This window comes from Vigna unguiculata, chromosome 6 (assembly GCF_037176805.1).
Source record: "Vigna unguiculata cultivar grain cowpea cultivar isolate G323 ecotype 2 chromosome 6, ASM3717680v1, whole genome shotgun sequence".
NCBI lineage: Eukaryota > Viridiplantae > Streptophyta > Magnoliopsida > Fabales > Fabaceae > Vigna > Vigna unguiculata.
The window spans coordinates 44,166,706-44,184,964 of NC_140797.1; the positions used below are offsets into that span (position 1 = coordinate 44,166,706).

General features: G+C 33.6%; 3 protein-coding genes across 4 annotated transcripts; all 3 read left to right on the forward strand.

Annotated features, from left to right (window-relative positions):
* The first annotated feature begins 976 nt into the window (after positions 1-976).
* Positions 977-5,638, forward strand: LOC114187719 (Serinc-domain containing serine and sphingolipid biosynthesis protein). The gene is made up of 6 exons (XM_028076041.2): positions 977-1,273; positions 1,988-2,224; positions 3,455-3,566; positions 3,633-3,807; positions 4,705-4,942; positions 5,084-5,638. Exons 1-6 carry the CDS (start codon positions 1,099-1,101, stop codon positions 5,371-5,373), a joined length of 1,227 nt encoding a protein of 408 aa, XP_027931842.1. The 5' UTR covers positions 977-1,098; the 3' UTR covers positions 5,374-5,638.
* Positions 5,639-7,031: 1,393 nt separating this feature from the next.
* LOC114187721 (Ribosomal protein L34e superfamily protein) lies at positions 7,032-12,916 on the forward strand. Of its 2 annotated transcripts, none has more exons than XM_028076042.2 (2): positions 7,032-7,789; positions 11,821-12,143. In XM_028076042.2, the coding sequence occupies exons 1-2, from the start codon at positions 7,110-7,112 to the stop codon at positions 11,957-11,959; spliced, it is 819 nt and encodes a 272-aa protein (XP_027931843.1). In that variant the 5' UTR covers positions 7,032-7,109; the 3' UTR covers positions 11,960-12,143. The 2 variants fall into 2 exon arrangements, with proteins under 2 accessions (XP_027931843.1, XP_027931844.1); XM_028076043.2 differs by lacking the exon at positions 11,821-12,143 and adding an exon at positions 12,537-12,916 and having other exon boundaries at positions 7,040-7,789.
* A 2,665-nt stretch (positions 12,917-15,581) lies between these two features.
* On the forward strand, positions 15,582-17,943 carry MEF18 (mitochondrial editing factor 18). The gene has a single exon (XM_028074966.2). The coding sequence runs from the start codon at positions 15,636-15,638 to the stop codon at positions 17,775-17,777; it is 2,142 nt and encodes a 713-aa protein (XP_027930767.2). The 5' UTR covers positions 15,582-15,635; the 3' UTR covers positions 17,778-17,943.
* Positions 17,944-18,259: the final 316 nt, after the last annotated feature.

The following is an 18,259-nucleotide window of genomic DNA, read 5'->3' on the forward strand; positions in this document are numbered from 1 at the left end:
TTGGATTGATCACTAAGTGATCAACTCATGGTGAGTTAAGCTGAATCGAGTCGGATTATCCATTTTGACAGTTCTAATATAATGTACTGATCAATTTATGATGAGTTGAGCTGAATCGAGCCGGATTATCAATTTTGACAATTCTAATATAATATACTAAGATAGTTATATTTTAGTTAATGTAAGATGTTTTTATACTAAATATTAAAATGGTCAAAAGTTTGTTGTACGAGAAAACAAAATATTTTAAGAAAGGAACTGTGTCATCATTCTAATGACCTTTATTCAAATTTATACGTAAATATTTAAAGGTCCACCTAATAAAGCCAATTAAAACTAAAAAAAGTACAACAAATGTATAACATAACTTTCTTCTTTTTTCTATTGAACTAGAAACATTTTAGATGAAAAAGAAAAGTTTACCAAAAATATTTTTATTTTAATATAATATAAAGATGTACAATCAAATTAAGAAAACTTTATTCAGGTAATAATGCTGTAAAAGATAACGAAATTAAATGCTTAATCTGAAAAACACAGCAGAATGTAATGAAAAGTGGTCTGTCTTAAAACGTTTTTATTTAAAGCGAATATCCAAATTACGCGGATGAAAAAGATGAAATTTCTTAGATGTATACTTATTTGTTAGTTTATTTTTTATATTATCCTTTGAACTGAAGACTTTTATAACCCAAAAGAAAAGAATTGACACACACACTATTTATCATTAAATCATATTTATACATATTCTATATCTAACTATGATCAGTCACTTGTATTGGAGTGAATTTTATTCAAAGCTTAAAAAAGTACAAGCAATTAATAACTTTAGTTTTTTGTCTTTTCAGGATCAAAAGTTGATTTTTTTTTTCACATAAACTTTGGTCAGTTGAAAATAAGTAAAAAAGGACAAAGTCTATATAGGTTAATTAACATTAAGTTATTTTAATTATGTTTTATAAAATGTTTTATACTGTGAACAAAAACAGTGTCCGTTGAATCCAACAGAAATTATCATCACTGTCTGTGAAAGGAGAGAGAAAGCGTGAAGAAGAGGATTTATCTGCCTCAACAAACAGTCATCGTGTCGTCGTCATCATGTCGTGTTGTTTTTCTTGCTGCGCGTCTCTGGCCTGTGGTCTCTGTACCTCTACTGCATCTTGCATCTCCCAAAAATCTGCAAGAATCGGTTACTGCGGTCTCTTCGGTGCATCTCTCGTCGTTTCTTGGATCCTCAGAGAAGTTGGGGCACCCCTTTTGGAGAAGTTCCCATGTACTTTCCATTCCCTTTATAAATCTTTCAACTTTCATCTTAATTCCCCATTGGGGGTATTTGTGTTCATCACGGTTCAAGAATGATTAAATGGATCAATCTTGCTTCATATTCATGCCCTAGCCTTTTCAGAATTGGAATGCATACTGTTGAGGAGAAATTATATCAATATACTCTCTTACACAATCTCTACCATTATCTTAAATTTATGGAAATCACGTAATTTTTTAGGTTCCGCTTCATATTTAGTGAACTCCCCACTTGTGATTTTTTCGTTCCTAATAAATTTTAATCAATATTAGAGAATGCGTTAGAAGATATTGTTGTTGTTTCTGACAATTTTTTATCATTAAAAGAGGATGTGTAAGAAAGAGGTTGTTAGTGAATGAGTAGCTAGCAGACGTACTCCTTCTTAATTGAGAGGTTGATTTTGTATTTGTGGGCAGCCTCATTCTCCTCGTGTTTATTTGTATGATTTAGGTTATCAGATAAAAGGTTGAATTTTTTGTCAAATGGAAACATAAAGAAAAATATGAAGTGTATGTTTAGTTTTGATAATATTTTAAGAAGAATTTTATTATTATCATTATCATTATGATTATAAGGTGTGTTGAGTTTTGACACTCTGCCAGAAAAAGCTACATGGTGTGTGGAATGAATATTGAATATTTTTCCTTTATAATGTGGTAGTGGTATGTTAACTCTTAAATACAGGGATAGGTGCATCCGATACCCACACAGACGAATGGTATCAAGTTCAAGCAGTTCTTCGAGTGAGCTTGGGAAATTTCTTGTTCTTTGGTTTCCTAGCCCTTATTATGATTGGTGTGAAAGACCAGAATGACAGGCGTGATTCATGGCACCATGGTGGTTGGACTGCAAAGATAGTGGTCTGGCTTTTGCTTCTGGTCCTTTCATTCTTCCTTCCCGATATCATAATATTAGTATATGGTATGTTTTGTAGGCTTTACTTTCTTGCTGTCAATTCTTATTGGCATTGGTGATTGAATATGTAGTCTGATTAGATTTATTCAGTTCAGGCAAATTATATTTTAAATTGAAAAGTAGTTCTTAAAGAGGTTTTCTGGCAATGGTTCATGACCCTGAAACTGAATTCCAGATGTTTATAACCCCATCTTTCCCAACACCTATCACAATTTTTGTCTGAGTTTCATTTTGATGCATTCTAAATGTAAAATTCTTTTAGCCTATCTACCAATCTTGACACTTAATTTAATAAGTCTAACTTTGTCAACAACTACGTGGTATATCTAGTTGGTTATATTATATGGCAACATATAATTTGATGCAAGCTCAAAATTGTTTTACACTTATATCACCTTTAAATCAAATTAATTTTCTTCTGGGTCATAGCTTTGTTCCTTTGCCCCTTGTATATTGTGGACGCTGGACTTAAAAAGAAAGGTTCATATCAGCTTAGCTTAGAATCGGTTTGTTTCAAGGAGAATAAGATGTGTGTGTGTGTTGCTATTGGAGATCCCACATCAATTAGAGATATAACTAAATTATAATATATAAGTGAGAGAGATATAACTAAATTATAATATATAAATGGGTGTAAATCTCATCTTATGAGATTAAGTTAGACTTAAAGTCTACTTTCTAAGATTACATTAGAGATTATTAAAGGTTTATTCTAACAAGTTTTATTGAGTTTATCGGGTCTCCCTTTATTTCCACGTGCTATGTCTCCGCTACCACAACCCTGGTAGATCATTACTCCCCTGTAGCAGTGCTATTCAAAACCTTTCTTGCCCTTATGCCTAAATACTGGACATGGCCGGTGGCCCAACACCAAGACTAGTTAGATTTTAACATTACACTGAAAATGGATTGAGTCAAACTCTAACCCAAATGTTAGCTTAGGAGGGGAGGATTGCCCAAGGGCTACAAGTTGTATTTTGGCAAATGTAAACATTTTAATAGCAACAAACTCATCTCCTCATTTTCAGGTTTTACTATTGGATGTATAGGAATCTGTTTTGTTAAAGGTTTTCATCTTCTTGTTAGTATGATTTATTCTGCTGTCTAATTGCTTATAGTACCTATATAGAACTGCATGGGAGGTCTGACTTCTGAATGCGTTCTTTTCTCAGATTTTGTTCACCTAATGGGAAGCCTAATTTAAAATTGACATGAGCATATCTGTAATATTTACAGGATTTATAGCAAAATTTGGGGCTGGCTTGTTTTTATTGATTCAAGTGATAATCTTACTTGACTTTACTCACTCTTGGAATGATGCATGGGTTGAGAAAGATGAACAGAAATGGTATGCTGAATTTCTGTCTCCATAATTTTAATGTTCTCCATCGCTCTAATAATTTTTGTTGGTTAGGTATATTGCTTTACTTGCAGTATCAGTCGGATGCTACATTGCAGCATTTACAGTGTCAGGAATCCTTTTCATTTGGTTCAACCCTTCTGGATATGATTGTAGCATCAACATCTTCTTCCTTGTCATGACCATGATTCTTGCTTTTGTGTTTGCCATTATCGCCTTACATCCTAAGGTAAGACTAGAAATGCTCTTAGTAATTGAAATTATTAGCTCTCTGAATGAGTTGTTAATTGACAATTACGAAGCAAACTATACATATAACAATGATGCACTGGTAAAAATTTGGAAGATGTATCTTAATGTTGACGAGTGTCATGAAAGAAGCATCGTATGAAACATAGTTCTTTTAATGAATGCCACATGTCTTTCTCTTTTATGGGCGCATGCATTTTTAAATGTATCTGTGGCTTTGTGCCTTTTTTCTGGCAATATTTATTTGCAGGAGTGATTGTAAGGTAATATCTAACTGTTCAACATTCCCCTCTTCAACCCTCTTTTTTCCTTTCAAATAATTCTCAGGATTTTTGATAGGATATGTAAAATTGAAAAATGGCAGATATAATGAGTTTTAATCAAGGGTATTTCCAGCAGGTAATACCTTGTTAACATATCTATCTTACCAAGTAGAGCAAAATGATTTCTGATGAAACATTAGTTGTCATATTATTATTCACCCACAAATAAGGAAGATTTTATTTCTTTCTCTGTCCTCTAATATTATTTAAGGAGGCTAGTATACTCTATATTACTTGTCTTAGTTTTCATTTGTCTATACCCTAACTCTAGTAATATTTCCCTATTGATGATGGAGGATGCTAGTTGATACCCGTTATCGTTGAGTCTGGTTCGGTGTCTGTTTGTGTGAAAGATTGGTTAGTTGGGTTGAGATAATAAGATTAGAAAATTAGTCTAAATAATGCTGTTCTATTTTCTTATTTTTATTTGGTGCCTCGGGAATTATATTTGATAGCACAAGGAGTGTGGTCTATGGTTTCATCAATGTGCATTTGGAGATTAATTTATTTTTTTATCATTGAAAAAATGAGTAATAGCCTAAGTGCAAAAACAGGTGAATGGAAGCTTGTTGCCTGCATCTGTGATTTCCCTTTACTGTGCTTATGTGTGCTACACGGGTCTTTCTAGCGAACCTCGTGACTACGAATGCAATGGTCTCAACAAGTCCAGAGCTGTTAGCACAGGTACCCTCGTTCTGGGCATGCTAACAACAGTGCTATCAGTGCTGTATTCCGCCCTTCGTGCTGGATCTTCCAAGACATTCTTATCACCACCATCATCACCTAAATTTGGTAATAAAACTTGTTTGCTATCCTTTATGATCTCTTATCTTATGATGTCTGTTCTGAGAGCTTCTCTCTTTATACTCTGTTACTTTCTCTGACAAAATTATGATCCTGGTTATGTCTCCTTTTGCATGTTACATATTTCAGGCGAGAGTAAACCACTTCTTGAAGAAGTAGAAGAAGGAAAGACAAAGGAGGAGAAGGAAGCACGACCCGTTAGCTATTCGTATTCATTCTTCCACCTAATATTTGCCCTGGCTAGCATGTATTCAGCCATGCTTCTCTCTGGATGGACCAGCACATCGGAGAGATCAGATCTCATAGATGTTGGTTGGACCTCAGTGTGGGTTCGAATCGGCACCGAGTGGGTCACTGCTGCATTGTATATCTGGACTCTCGCGGCTCCTCTGCTCTTCCCTGATCGTGAATTTGCATAGTTATCTCATTGTAAACTACCACTACTTTGTGACATTCTCGATGGTGTTTGGGTATATTATTGTAAGTTATGACCTTCTGTGTCTTCGTGTTGGGAATGTTGTGTGTTGCTTTCAATACATGATATATGTATAGATTCACCCCTTCATGAGAGATGTAATACAGTTTCTTGCATTTTTCAAAGTTCATCTTTTTTGTTTGATTATGTACACTGCTGAATCAAAATCCGTGAAATATAAATAACATTTTGTAGTTTATGATCGACCACATTGCACCCTTGCTTTCTAAATTGAAGACCACTATGTTATGTATGATTTACTTGCCGACACTTAAATATGTTGGCGCTCAGCTCACTACTTACCACTGTTTGTCGTTAATGGCAAAAACCATCATAAAGATAAAAAATGGTGAATGTTCTAAGTTCCTTTTTCTTGATCATCTTCATCTCTATGCACCAAGATTATTCTTCATCATAACTTCATGAAAAACGTGTGACAGAGAATCATACAGGACCAATGGCCACGTATTAAGACCGAACCATACGTGCCTTTGCATTCATAGCCACCGCGCACACCAAATCAAAAACATTCATCCACACGTCAAATTCACAAAATCCCTGCTGAGTAATTTTGAAACTTTCGACAAGCTCATTACATTCAACCGCTCTTCCTCGCTGAGTTATGTATATATATTTAAAGAACGTTTTAGAATTTCTTACAAATTTTATTTTGACTTCTAACGTTGATGCAGACCTTTTTCCAAGTAATTTTTTAATCATTTTTATATTAGCAACTATCACTTTTTTTATCTTATTTTCGTTTTAACGAGGAGGACGATAACTTGATTGTTTAAGAAGACTTTGTCAGAGCTCCAAAAATTCATAAAATGAACGGAAAGAGCCTGCCTTAAAACACAGTAGATTCCTTCATTTATTAGTATTGAATAAACTTAGAGAAAATGTGTTGAATTTAATTCACATAAATACCAAAATAAATTGTTATCAAAACTCGTGAGAAGAGCCTTTGTTACTCTTATTTATGAAGGTCATTGACAAAAAATATAGATATTTCTTAAAAGATCCCTACTTAAATCAAACAGTGCAAGTGATCTCATGTTTTTGTCTCTTCTAAATAAATTGTGATGTTTTTATCTCTTCTATGTAGGTCCTCAACTTTAAAATAAAGCATTTCTTTGAAGGTGATGTCATATGTTTATCGTTTATAAATATCCCAATTGAAACAACGTTTAAATTTCTTTTTATTTTTTATAATCGAGTTTGATTTAAAACTTAAATTCAAATTTAATATCTTTTTTACAAAAGACCAAGTATGTTCTCTGTCTGAAGGATAATTGTGTTTTATACGAATTATTAACAACGATGCAAGATTTTAGCACGTATTTCACGTAATTGGATATAAAAAATCATTGGTCAAACAGATCAAACCCGTCAATTTAATTTTCTTAGTTTACAATATAAGGCACAGATAATTGATCGAAAAATATTTTTATATGTTTTTGTAAGTTTATATTATTAAGAAGTTTACATAACTAGTATTTTATAACGAAATCCCTTAACACGTATTATTTGAAATTTGATTTTTTAATCTTGAAATTTATATTTCATTCAAACATGGGTGAGAATTAAAGTATTAGTTAATAATATAATTTGGTGTTGGTTGGAGTACTAAAAAAAAGAGGGAAAAAAAAAGAAGAGTGTTGGGTTGGGGTAAAGAAGAAGATGAAGACGAAGATGAAGATGGTGCAAGAGGAAGCGGAGGAGGTGGGATTGGGAATGAGCAGAGGGATGATGGTTCAGTGCAATGTGAATAACAAAAGCCATAGCCATAACCATAACCATAGCCACAGCCATAGCCATAGCCATAGCCATAGCAATAACCATAATCACAACAATGTGTGCAACTGCAAGCACTCTCCCTCGGCAACCTTGGACCTTCTAATCCTGCTCCTCGTTCTCTTCTCAGGGGCCTTCCTCCTCTCCTCGTATTTCTCATACATCTTCCATTCCCTCTCCCTCCTCCTTCCCTCCCTCCCTCTCTCCTACCTCCTCCCCTTCCTCCTCTTTTTCGCCATCTCCCTCGCCGCCGCCGACTTCTGCTGCGGCCCCCGATCCCGCCGCTGTCAGCGCTCCGGATGCAAGGGCCTCAAGAAGGCCATGGAGTTCGATTTGCAGATTCACCGCTTCGGCTCCGCTCCCTCCCCTGATGCCTCTGCCGAAATTGACCGCCTGCCCTGGAAGGGCGGCACCGAGGCCAACCCCGATTACGAGTGTCTCCGCTCTGAACTCCGCAAGATGGCTCCCCCTAACGGACGCGCCCTCTTGCTCTTCCGGGCGCCCTGCGGCTGCCCCGTTGCCAAGCTCGAGGCCTCCGGTCCCAAAAAGGGCAAACGCCATAAGAGGTTCGTTTCTTCCTTTCTCTTCTTATGCCTTTGTAGCCACTTTGTTGTGTAATGTTTAGATCGAGTTGCAGATCTGTTTCGTTTTACGGGCTTCGATAATTATATTGAGTCATGTAGGTTATAATGGTGAATACTGTTAGTTTGTTGATTCTGTGTTTCGGATTCGGTGTCGCCGAGTGAGTTTCCGTGTGTTCCTATTTCTGAGATGCGTTTAAGTTGTACATACATACATGGATGCCTTTTTCTGCCGAAGTAAAAGGCTGGTTATAGTCTTGTAGTCCATTTCTCTGTTGGAGTAATGGATTCTTCGAGCGCTTGATATTCTGATTTGGGATATCAGTTTGCCTTGCGGAGGATTTAAGTGAATGATCTGGGGGCTCGTAGAATTCACTGTATAGGATTAGATGAGATAGCATGTGCATGTAGAGTGTAGAATCCAACTTTCTCCCATAGTGGCTTTGACTCTTTTTTTTTACATTTAATTTTTTGCAGTACTTATTATTGAGATTTACATTGTTTGAGATTGTATGAAATATGGACTGGAATCTTTGATTGTCTTCATTGTAATTGTTTTCTTTTTTGTTGTACGCAATTAAGCTGAATATCTGTAGATCTTATAATATTCTTACCCTAATTGTGAGAAAGAGTATAGAAAGATGAAAAATAATTATTATTATTATTGATAAAGAGAACGAAAAGCTTTGTACAATCTCTCTCTCTATACACACACACACACATATATATATATATATATATGATAGGGCTTGGAGCTACCACCCAATCAAGTTTTCTTCGAAATCCTTGTCCCTAATTTCTGTTTCAATTCATGTGTTGGTGCCATAGCTTCTTTAGTTCAGTTCACCTTCTCAGCCTCTGCCATTGTGGAACAGTTCACCTTCTTTAGTATCATGTCTTTCTATCTGGCCATACCATATCACAGTTGCTTGCTCAGCCGTCTCATACTCACATGCAGCTGTTTGTTGATGCGCTGCCTTTTTGGTTCTCGAAGCCTGTGCTGCTTGCCTTGCCTGGTTTGTTGGTGCCTCTTTTTATTTTGTTATAGTTTGGGCTTTGGTTCTCTGTTTAAGGGCTCTCTCTTGTTGTTTCTGTGGGGGCTTGGTGCTGTCTCTGTGTTGTTTGATGCTGTTTGGCTCTGCCTGTTGTTTGGCTCCTGTCAACTTTAGTTTCTTCCTTGGTTCTGAAGGACATGGTCAAGGTGGTCTAGGAGGACATGATGTTTAACATATTCGTATTGTAAGATTTCTTGTCATACCCTGTATGGTTTTTACTCGATGCTTTGTTTGGGAGATTGAGTAGAGTATGACCCACAGTGAAATAGACCGCTGCTTCTAAAATGTTCATCTACGAGTGTATTTACTTGGTTGTTTATGTTGATGAAGTGACATTATCAAAAGCTAGGATCGTTGTAGTATTTTTTGAAATGAAGGTAGCTTACCAAAGGCAAGCACTTGTATATCTCAAAGGAACTTTGGAATAGGCGGGCATGCTGCATTGCTAGCCAATTGACTTTTTGGTTGACCCAAAATATTAATTTACTACTGGAGGATATTGAAGAATAATTGGGAACTGAATGACTTAACCATGAAGGGATTTTATATTTTGTTTGTTGTAAGTAGTGTTATTCAGTTTCGTAATTCCCCTTATCATAGTTATTTGGATGTTATGGGTAGAAATCTGAGATATATCAAGGGATCCCTTAAAAGAGGTTTATCATATGCACATAGAGGTCATTTTGTTGTTGTTGTTGCATACACAACGTAGTTTGGACTAATTGTCCAACTAACAAGACAATCTACTTTGGTAATTGTGTTATAATTTGAGGTAATCTCATTTTCAAAAAGTGTAAAATCCATAATGTTGTTGTTAGGTATAGTGCATAGATGAATAGGAGTTATTATCATACAATACGATAGGATTTAGAAGCTTCATGATGTGAATCGTAATGGCCGCTGAGTGTTGTTTGAGTTTGAATTGTTTATTGTATTACATAAATCGCTTAATAAGTATCAAATGAATTGCAATCTCCCAGAAGCACTGATACTATAATTTGCTTCATGTATTCGTGTCTAGTCCAGTACAGATCTATAAAGTATCCAAACCTATGAAGTACCAATGTTTTTATTTGTTTCACGTATCCATGCGTGTTGATGAAGTATCCAAGCTGTTGAAACATTTATATGTGTAATATAGGAACATAAAAACATGCTCTCTACATAAAACAAAGAGCGAAATTGTGCTCTTTATTTATGAGTTATTCTAAAAAAGTAGTACTGATTGTGTTTATTTATGTATGTAAATAATAGAAAGTAATTTATGATGACAATGCTTTATAATTTTTTATTTTGGATCCAAGAGATGTGATTTTAATTTGGATTTGCACAATTGTTTTTATATATTTATTATCTTTTATGAATTTTTATATATTTTTAAAAAAATTTAGTAGGTATCTTGCAAATATAGTGTCATGTTATTTGTATAATAATCTTATTGCCGTATTAAGAGACATATTGTGTCAATGTTAAATGCGCATGGTATCATATCCGTGTATTATAGGCAACTCCAAGCGAATCCTACAATTCTGACTGTGGGTAATGCAAGTATAATCTGACAATGCCGCAAAGTCTGTGACAAAGGCAATCACAGCGGCAACCGCATCCTAGGCATTGCATACTTTGTGAGGTTGTTCAGATCAGTTGCATACAATGAATCCAGCTAGTGGGTTAGGTATAGAAGGTGGTGTTCAGGGTTCAGGAGCAAAGGAATAAAAAGAAAACCGGATCAGATGTGGGATTTGGGTTTGGGTCTTTCATGCCTTCAGAATTTAAATGGCATTTAAAAAATAAATAAATCTCATATCTAGGAAGGTTAAGTGTGTCACGCGACTTTTAACACTCCTGTGTTTGTTACGTTTTATTTTGTTTATTCTAAATAGTTAATTGTAATTGGGCTGTAATTTTAAACTTAAAGGCCCAACTTATGAGATAACCTAAAGTTAGAAGCATGTTAATGTCTATTTGTTTTCATATCTGATGTTTGTGTTAAAATGATCCTCTAGATATGTTTTTTAAGTATTAGTCATGAATATACCATGTTTTATTATTGTTCATGAGTTCATTTCAAGAATTTTTGTCTCCAATTTTATATATTGAATACTGCCAATTTTTCGATTTTATTACTGTAGTTTGTTATTTTTCTTTTTAGTATGAAGTTAAATTGTTGAGTTATTATTCTGTGAGAAGTCAAGTTTAAAGAGGCTAATATGTGTCAAGTCAATTATAGGTTTTTAACTGTTTATATTACGTAACTCAAAATTTTACTAGTTTACAAGTCGAGTATACAGAACCTTCACGAGTTTACAAAATCAAATTTAACCACCTTTGTTGAAGTAGACCAAAGTTTGTCATAAATGAGCCTTCCCGAGCCAAGTCTCACATAGTGGGAAAAGGTTTTGTTGTCCTCGTCGTGGTTATATTATTGGTTTATACATGAGGGGTGCTAACAACACTCCCTTTATTACTGATTGAAATTTGTTCAAAATAAAAAAAATTGGTAGGTCCCACTTTAGAATTAGGAGAAGCTCATTAAGAAATAAAATTCACCAAAAGTTGTGATTATCATTAAATTTTAGCCAACAGTAGAATGATTGTAGAGTGTGTTGTTATCACTTATCTTTATTTTTCAAAAAGGGTTAGAAACTTATATCAGTCAGTTTCATTTCATCATACAATAGTTCAGATTGCAATTATGACGGCAATAATATAAGCTTGTAGTGGTACACTGGCTTTTATTAGTCCTCCTGGACTTAACAAAGCTACCAACGAACTACATTTCACTATTTATTATGCCCAACATAACGTTATAGCTAAATAATTGTTCAATATAATCTAACTTAGCCTATATTAGATATAAATAATTTGTTGTACAGTGTGTATTACTTTATCTGTAAGTTGACTATTATGCCTATTGGTTATGATCACTTTGCAAATGGGTCTTGACTGTTTGTTCAATAGGTGGATGCCTTGTAGAGGGCTGTTTTACATTACCTATGGAAGAAATTGGGGCTTTGAGACGTCAATGAAATGCTACCCTGGTTTACTATGGGCCTGTTTTTGTCTTTGTTATTACCTTCACCAGTTGGAAATGTTGTAACCTCAAACTTAAACAGCTGGTTTTGGAAATTTGATTTGATTCTCTCACAATTTTATATCTTTTCACTAATTAACATTACAATTATTGGTGAGACTAGAAACTTTGGTACAAAAGCATGAGGCCTCGACTGTGTTTCCTATGTTCTATAATCATTGTTTTCTGAATTAGTAAAAGCGTTTAATAATTTTCAACCTGTTGTGCTTGTTGCTGATTGTTATCTTGTCCTGCATTTGACTATGAAGTTTGTTGGTAAATTATTTTTTGAAACTGTCTTAGTTTTATTTTTTCTCTCTCAAACTTTACTGTTTAAATTTATGTTGTTATCCCACTGAATCCAAGTTGTGGACATCTTAAAACTTTTATCTATTCCGGAGAATGTAAAAACACATTTTTCTTTAATATAAGGCTAAAAAACAGTGCTTCTACAAAAGCCAATTGGAGGAATTTATGCATTTAAGGGGTTAAAAGTTGGGCCAAAAGTTACCTAGTTGAATTGCATACTTGAAGTTTTGTTTCATGGACTTGAATAACTATTTGACTGGTAAATCTGAACTTGTGGTTTTAATGATTTGAACAGGACCCAACCCAGTGCTACTCTTAATGGAGGAGATCATCGTTGATTGACTGATGTTTTCGTACCTGGCATCTCATTTATATCTTTCTCTGGTTCTCTTTAACTGGAAAAACTACTGATTAGAACCATTTTTTTAAGAGAAAAAAAAAATAGCAATCTGGTCTTAGCAATCCTTCCTTATATCTGCACAATCTATTAGTCTATATAAACTCTGGAAGGATCGTACAGGATTAACTGCAATAAATATGTTATTCATCATCGACCCATTTCATTAATTGTAGATGTCCTAAAATTGCTTACTCCTTCGAAACTATACATTATGGATTGAAATGGATGCTCAGGCCATAGATCATGATGTGAATGAATATCGTGATTGTACCAAATGTGGACTTTTATGTTTCATTACACCTTTGAAACTGCTAAATCCGTATTTGGAACCCTCTACCCTGCAAGAAACTGTGTGCTTTTAGTTTCCAACTCGCTTATTTTCCTATTTATTAATTTGAAAACCCTAAATATATTTTCTCCTATTGAGTGAACTGTGTGTGCGTCTAAATTTTTTTAATTTGGTATCTTTTTTTTACTAATAAGAAAGTGATTTAGCAGTAGTGATAGAGAGGATTTTAGCACTTTATTAATTTATATATTTTAGTCATTAAATAAATGGAACAGTTTGTCTAAAATATTTCTTATCATTTTTTAAATTGAGTCAATACAAGTATGTTCATTATTCATATAAATAATTAGTTATTTTCAGCTGCATGAATAATCTAAATGTCGACAAGATGACATTTCGGTGTAGGAAAACACGTTTGGTAAAATAGTGTGACAAAACTGTACAAGGAATATTTTTCCTTGTTATAGGCTTTGAATCAGTCCACATTTCTTTGAGGAACACTTGCCTTCATATCATAAAGGTAAGACTATTATGGATAGTTTGTTTTATGGATAAATTACCCTTACTCATATAATATAATACTAAATGTCATTCATATTCGCTGTAATAGAAAATAATCTCTTTTAAAGTTTTTCAAAAAAATATGCTCAAATACCCTTATAGTTTTTTAATAGATTGTCATTACTAATATGTTTTTAGTATATGACACTATTTTTTTCTTATGTTTTCCTTTAACGAATGACACTTATCTTTTTATTTTATTTGAAAATAATATATTGACTAAAATTTATTTGGAAAATTATAAAAATATAAAAAATATTATGATGTTATTATTATGTATTAACCATATACAAAATTATACTAAAACATAAAGAATTAATATCAAATGGTTTTAAAATACATTGTAAACGGTATTAACTTATTATGAATATAAGATAGTAGAAATCTATATAAAAAAAAAAGTTAGAAAAAATGTATTTTAAATGTAAAGCTTAAATACTATTTGATCCTGATATTTGTTATTTTTATTAATTTGTTATTTTATTGTTTAATTAAATTTTATTTTATGTTAAATTTCGGTTAGACTTGTATAAATTGTGTTAACATGTTTAAATGTCGCATGTCAGTTCATAAATTTTTCTTAAATTTTTTTTTAAGTTTTTTCTTTTCACGTGTAAGTTATATGTTGTGTCATGTGTTCGTGTTAGTGTTAATGTCATGTGTTAATGTCATCGATTATGAGTGTCACGTGGTAGTGTCATTTAGTGTGAGTGTCTTGTATTCAATTCAATCACTATATATACTTTTTGAATCAATTGATTTCCATTTTTTTTAAACTAAATAGTGTAGTCTTTCTAAGAAAAACATCAAATTAGTAATTAAGCATAATTACAACTTATATATATATATATATATATATATATATATATATATATGTTAAAATGATTTTTTTTAAAATTTATACATCAAATCACTTCATCCAAATATTGAAATTAATTTTATTTTTAATTTAAATTTAACTATTTTCTACAAAAACCAACTAACTTTTTAAAGAAAAACAAAAACAAAATATTAAAAATGTAAATGTAGAATCAATATATTTTAAACTAAATTATTAATATATTTTACATCTTTTAACATAATTTATCCACTTAAATCTATTTTATATAAAAAAATCTTTTACAAATTTCAAAACGATAGACTTTTTTTGTAATTTAATTCTAACACTAACACTAATATTGACATGACCACATTGTACGATACAAACCTAACATGTAAGAAAAACAACTTAAAAATTCTAAAACAAATTACAATCTAACACATGATATTTAAAAATATGATGTTAACACAAAAATATTAAACTGAATTGATTTAACATAAAATAATATTTAATTGAAAAAAAATAAGGGACTAAAATTAATAAAAATAATGAGTATAAAATCCAAAATAATATTTAAGCCTAAAGTAAAAGTAATGTGAGATTAATTTAGTATCAACTTGTGAGTAGAAACAAAATTAATAACATATTTGTATATATGAAATTCACAAAAGTATAAAATGATTCACATTTATGAGTGAATTAAATGGATGTATGTTTGAAAATTGAATTCTTGAAAGAAAAAAAAAAGCCAATAAGGTTTTATTATTTTATGATACTTATATTCTGATTTTTTTTTTTTTTGTAATTAAGTCTTTATCATTTATGTTTTGAATAATATCCAGATTTAGTTTATCATAAGAAATAGCAAATCCATTATACATGGTAATTTGTGACTACTTTTTATAAGTGCATATATTATTTATTCAGATATAAAAATCTCATTTATTTTAACATTTATCATATAAATTTATATAATTTGGTAATTTTTAAGTAGCTTTTATAATGTAATGAGAATAATTAGAAACATTTTTTGAGAAATTTTAAATCATAAAACTTATTCAACTAAATAAAAACAATAAGTAATCTTTTTTTACTTTTCAGTTCTACCAAATTCATCTTATCAGTTTTAAATTTAAAAAATATATTTATTTTTAGTTTTTTTTTTATCTAAGGCACTAAAAAAAAATAACAAATTAGAAACTAAAACCGTTTTCTCTCTCTAAATTAATAGGCTTAAACAATCAAATTTGGAAAGAAGAAAAATAGCCTTAACTTAATCCTGAAAAGGAACTAGAATCAAACCTGAGTGTAATGGTCGCGCCTCATGTTGGTGTTCATTTCTGCGAGTCTCAGACTCAAAAGCTTTCCTCGATCTCTACCCTTTCCCCTTTCAATCGAACTTCCATCGCTCAAGCCGAAACAAAGATCAGGATGGCTTTTCATTTCCACTTCCACCGAAGCCCCTCCACAGGTGCAGGACCCACAATACTTCATTCGCATTTTCTGCAATGCGAGGCTTCACCAGAACCACTACGAGTGCGAGCTTGCATTGGTTTCCACACTCAAATGCTGTTCCTCCTCCGTTCATGGCCGCCAACTCCATTCTCTGGCATTGAAACTCGGACTCCACTCCAATACTTTCATTCAAAACAGTTTGATCAACATGTACGCAAAACGCGGTTCCATTAATGATGCCCAAATTCTGTTTGACTCTTGTCCCACGTTGGATCCTGTCTCCTGTAACATTATGGTTCATGGGTATGTCAAAGCTGGTCAATTGGACAATGCCCGCAAACTGTTTGACAGAATGCCTGACAAAGGTTGTGTCTCCTACACCACCATGATAATGGGTCTTGTCCAAAATGCCTGCTTTCGGGAAGCTCTTGCGGTTTTTAAGGACATGAGGTCGGATGGGGTGGTCCCTACTGATTTGACCCTGGCGAATGTAATATATGCTTGCTCACATGTTGGTGAAACTTTGAATTGTCAAATGATTCATGCGTTGGCTATTAAGTTTTTTCTTGAGGGGTTGGTTCTTGTTTCAACGAATTTGATGCGTGCGTACTGTCTTTGTTCAGGTGTAGGGGAAGCAAGAAGATTGTTTGACAAGATGCCTGAAGTGAATTTGGTCTCGTGGAATGTTATGTTAAATGGGTATGCAAAGGAAGGCCTTGTTGACATGGCCAGGGAGTTGTTTGAGAGAATTCCTGATAAGGATGTGATTTCTTGGGGCACAATGATCGATGGTTATGTCCTAATGAATTGTTTGCATGAAGCTTTGGTGATGCATCGTGCAATGCTACGAACTGGGCTTGCACCTAATGAAATCTTGGTTGTGAATTTGGTTTCAGCGTGTGGTCGTCTGAATGCAATCGGTGATGGTTTGCAATTGCATGGAATAGTCGTCAAGAAAGGCTTTGACTGTTACAATTTTATACAGACAACCATCATCCATTTTTATGCAGCTTGTGGGATGATGGACCTTGCTTGTTTGCAATTTGAAGTGGGTGTAAAAGATCACCTAGAATCGTGGAATGCTCTTGTTTCTGGATTCATAAAAAATGGAATGATGGACCCAGCAAGGAAAATCTTTGAGGAGATGCCAGAAAGAGACGTGTTTTCATGGAGTACCATGATTTCTGGCTACGCACAAACAGACCAGTCTCGAATGGCTTTTGAACTCTTCCAAAAAATGGTAGCAAGTGGGATCAAACCAAATGAAGTTACCATGGTGAGTGTATTCTCTGCAATTGCCTCCATGGGCTCATTGAAGGAAGGAAGATGGGCCCACGAATACATGTGTAATGAATTCATTCCATTGAACGACAATTTACGTGCAGCTCTAATTGATATGTATTCTAAATGTGGAAGCATCAACAGTGCCTTACAATTTTTCAATCAGAACCGAGACAAAACCTTTTCTGTGTGTCCCTGGAACGCAATTATATGTGGGTTAGCTTCACATGGACATGCAAGCATGTGCCTAGAGGTTTTCTCTGATATGCAGAGGTATAATATTAAACCCAATGCAATTACATTTATTGGAGTTCTTAGTGCTTGTTGCCATGCCGGGCTGGTGGAGCCTGGGCGAAGAATATTTAAAATCATGAAGAGTGTATATAATGTGGAACCAGATATCAAGCATTATGGTTGTATGGTTGATCTTTTGGGCAGAGCTGGTCTGTTAGAAGAGGCTGAGGAAATGGTAAGGAGCATGCCAATGAAGGCTGACATTGTGATATGGGGAACTTTATTAGCTGCATGTAGAACTCATGGAAATGTCCATATAGGAGAGAGGGCTGCAGAGGGTTTGGCTGGGTTGGCACCATCTCACGGCGGAGGTAAAGTTCTCCTATCAAACATATATGCAGATGCAGGAAGGTGGGAAGATGTATCATCAGTTAGAAGAGTAATGCAAAATCGGAGAATGGAGAGAATTCCTGGGTGTAGTGGTGTTGTTCGATAGCTAAAGGAGTTTCAATTCTCATAGATTTTGCTAATTTAAAAGAAAAAGATGTTGATCTTTGGAACGAAACCTTTTTTTTTTTGGAGAATCATCTTGCGCTCTGATTTTGTATATTGTTCATAACAACTCTTTATTGGTTGTGCTTTAATCATACTATTACTCATCATTTATACGAGCTTCGAAATAATTTGTTTGCATAGCAGACACAAGGGAGAATACCTGTTCTACATCTGCTACTGGAAATATAGAATGGTAAGTTTGCGGGAACAAAAGGTGGATTCTGATCCAATTTAATCCATTATATATCTGTTATGTATGATATAGATTTAATATATCTGTTAAGATCGTAGGTAGAGTTTATGAGTGGTACTTCTGCCTTTTTGGAAATTTCCTTTGTTTCTTTTGATATTTATGTTAAGGAACTATTGAGTTTGAATAGATGTAAGTCAAACATGATCTTTAAAATTACCATTGGACATTAG

Coding starts and splice junctions, on each gene's coding strand:
- MEF18 (XM_028074966.2), top strand. CDS start 15,636: ATGTTGGTGTTCATTTCTGCGAGTCTCAGACTCAAAAGCTTTCCTCGA.
- LOC114187721 (XM_028076042.2), top strand. CDS start 7,110: ATGAAGACGAAGATGAAGATGGTGCAAGAGGAAGCGGAGGAGGTGGGA. Junction 7,790..11,820: donor AAGGGCAAACGCCATAAGAG/GTTCGTTTCTTC, acceptor TTTGTTCAATAG/GTGGATGCCTTGTAGAGGGC.
- LOC114187719 (XM_028076041.2), top strand. CDS start 1,099: ATGTCGTGTTGTTTTTCTTGCTGCGCGTCTCTGGCCTGTGGTCTCTGT. Junction 3,567..3,632: donor GAGAAAGATGAACAGAAATG/GTATGCTGAATT, acceptor TTTGTTGGTTAG/GTATATTGCTTTACTTGCAG. Junction 3,808..4,704: donor TTATCGCCTTACATCCTAAG/GTAAGACTAGAA, acceptor GTGCAAAAACAG/GTGAATGGAAGCTTGTTGCC.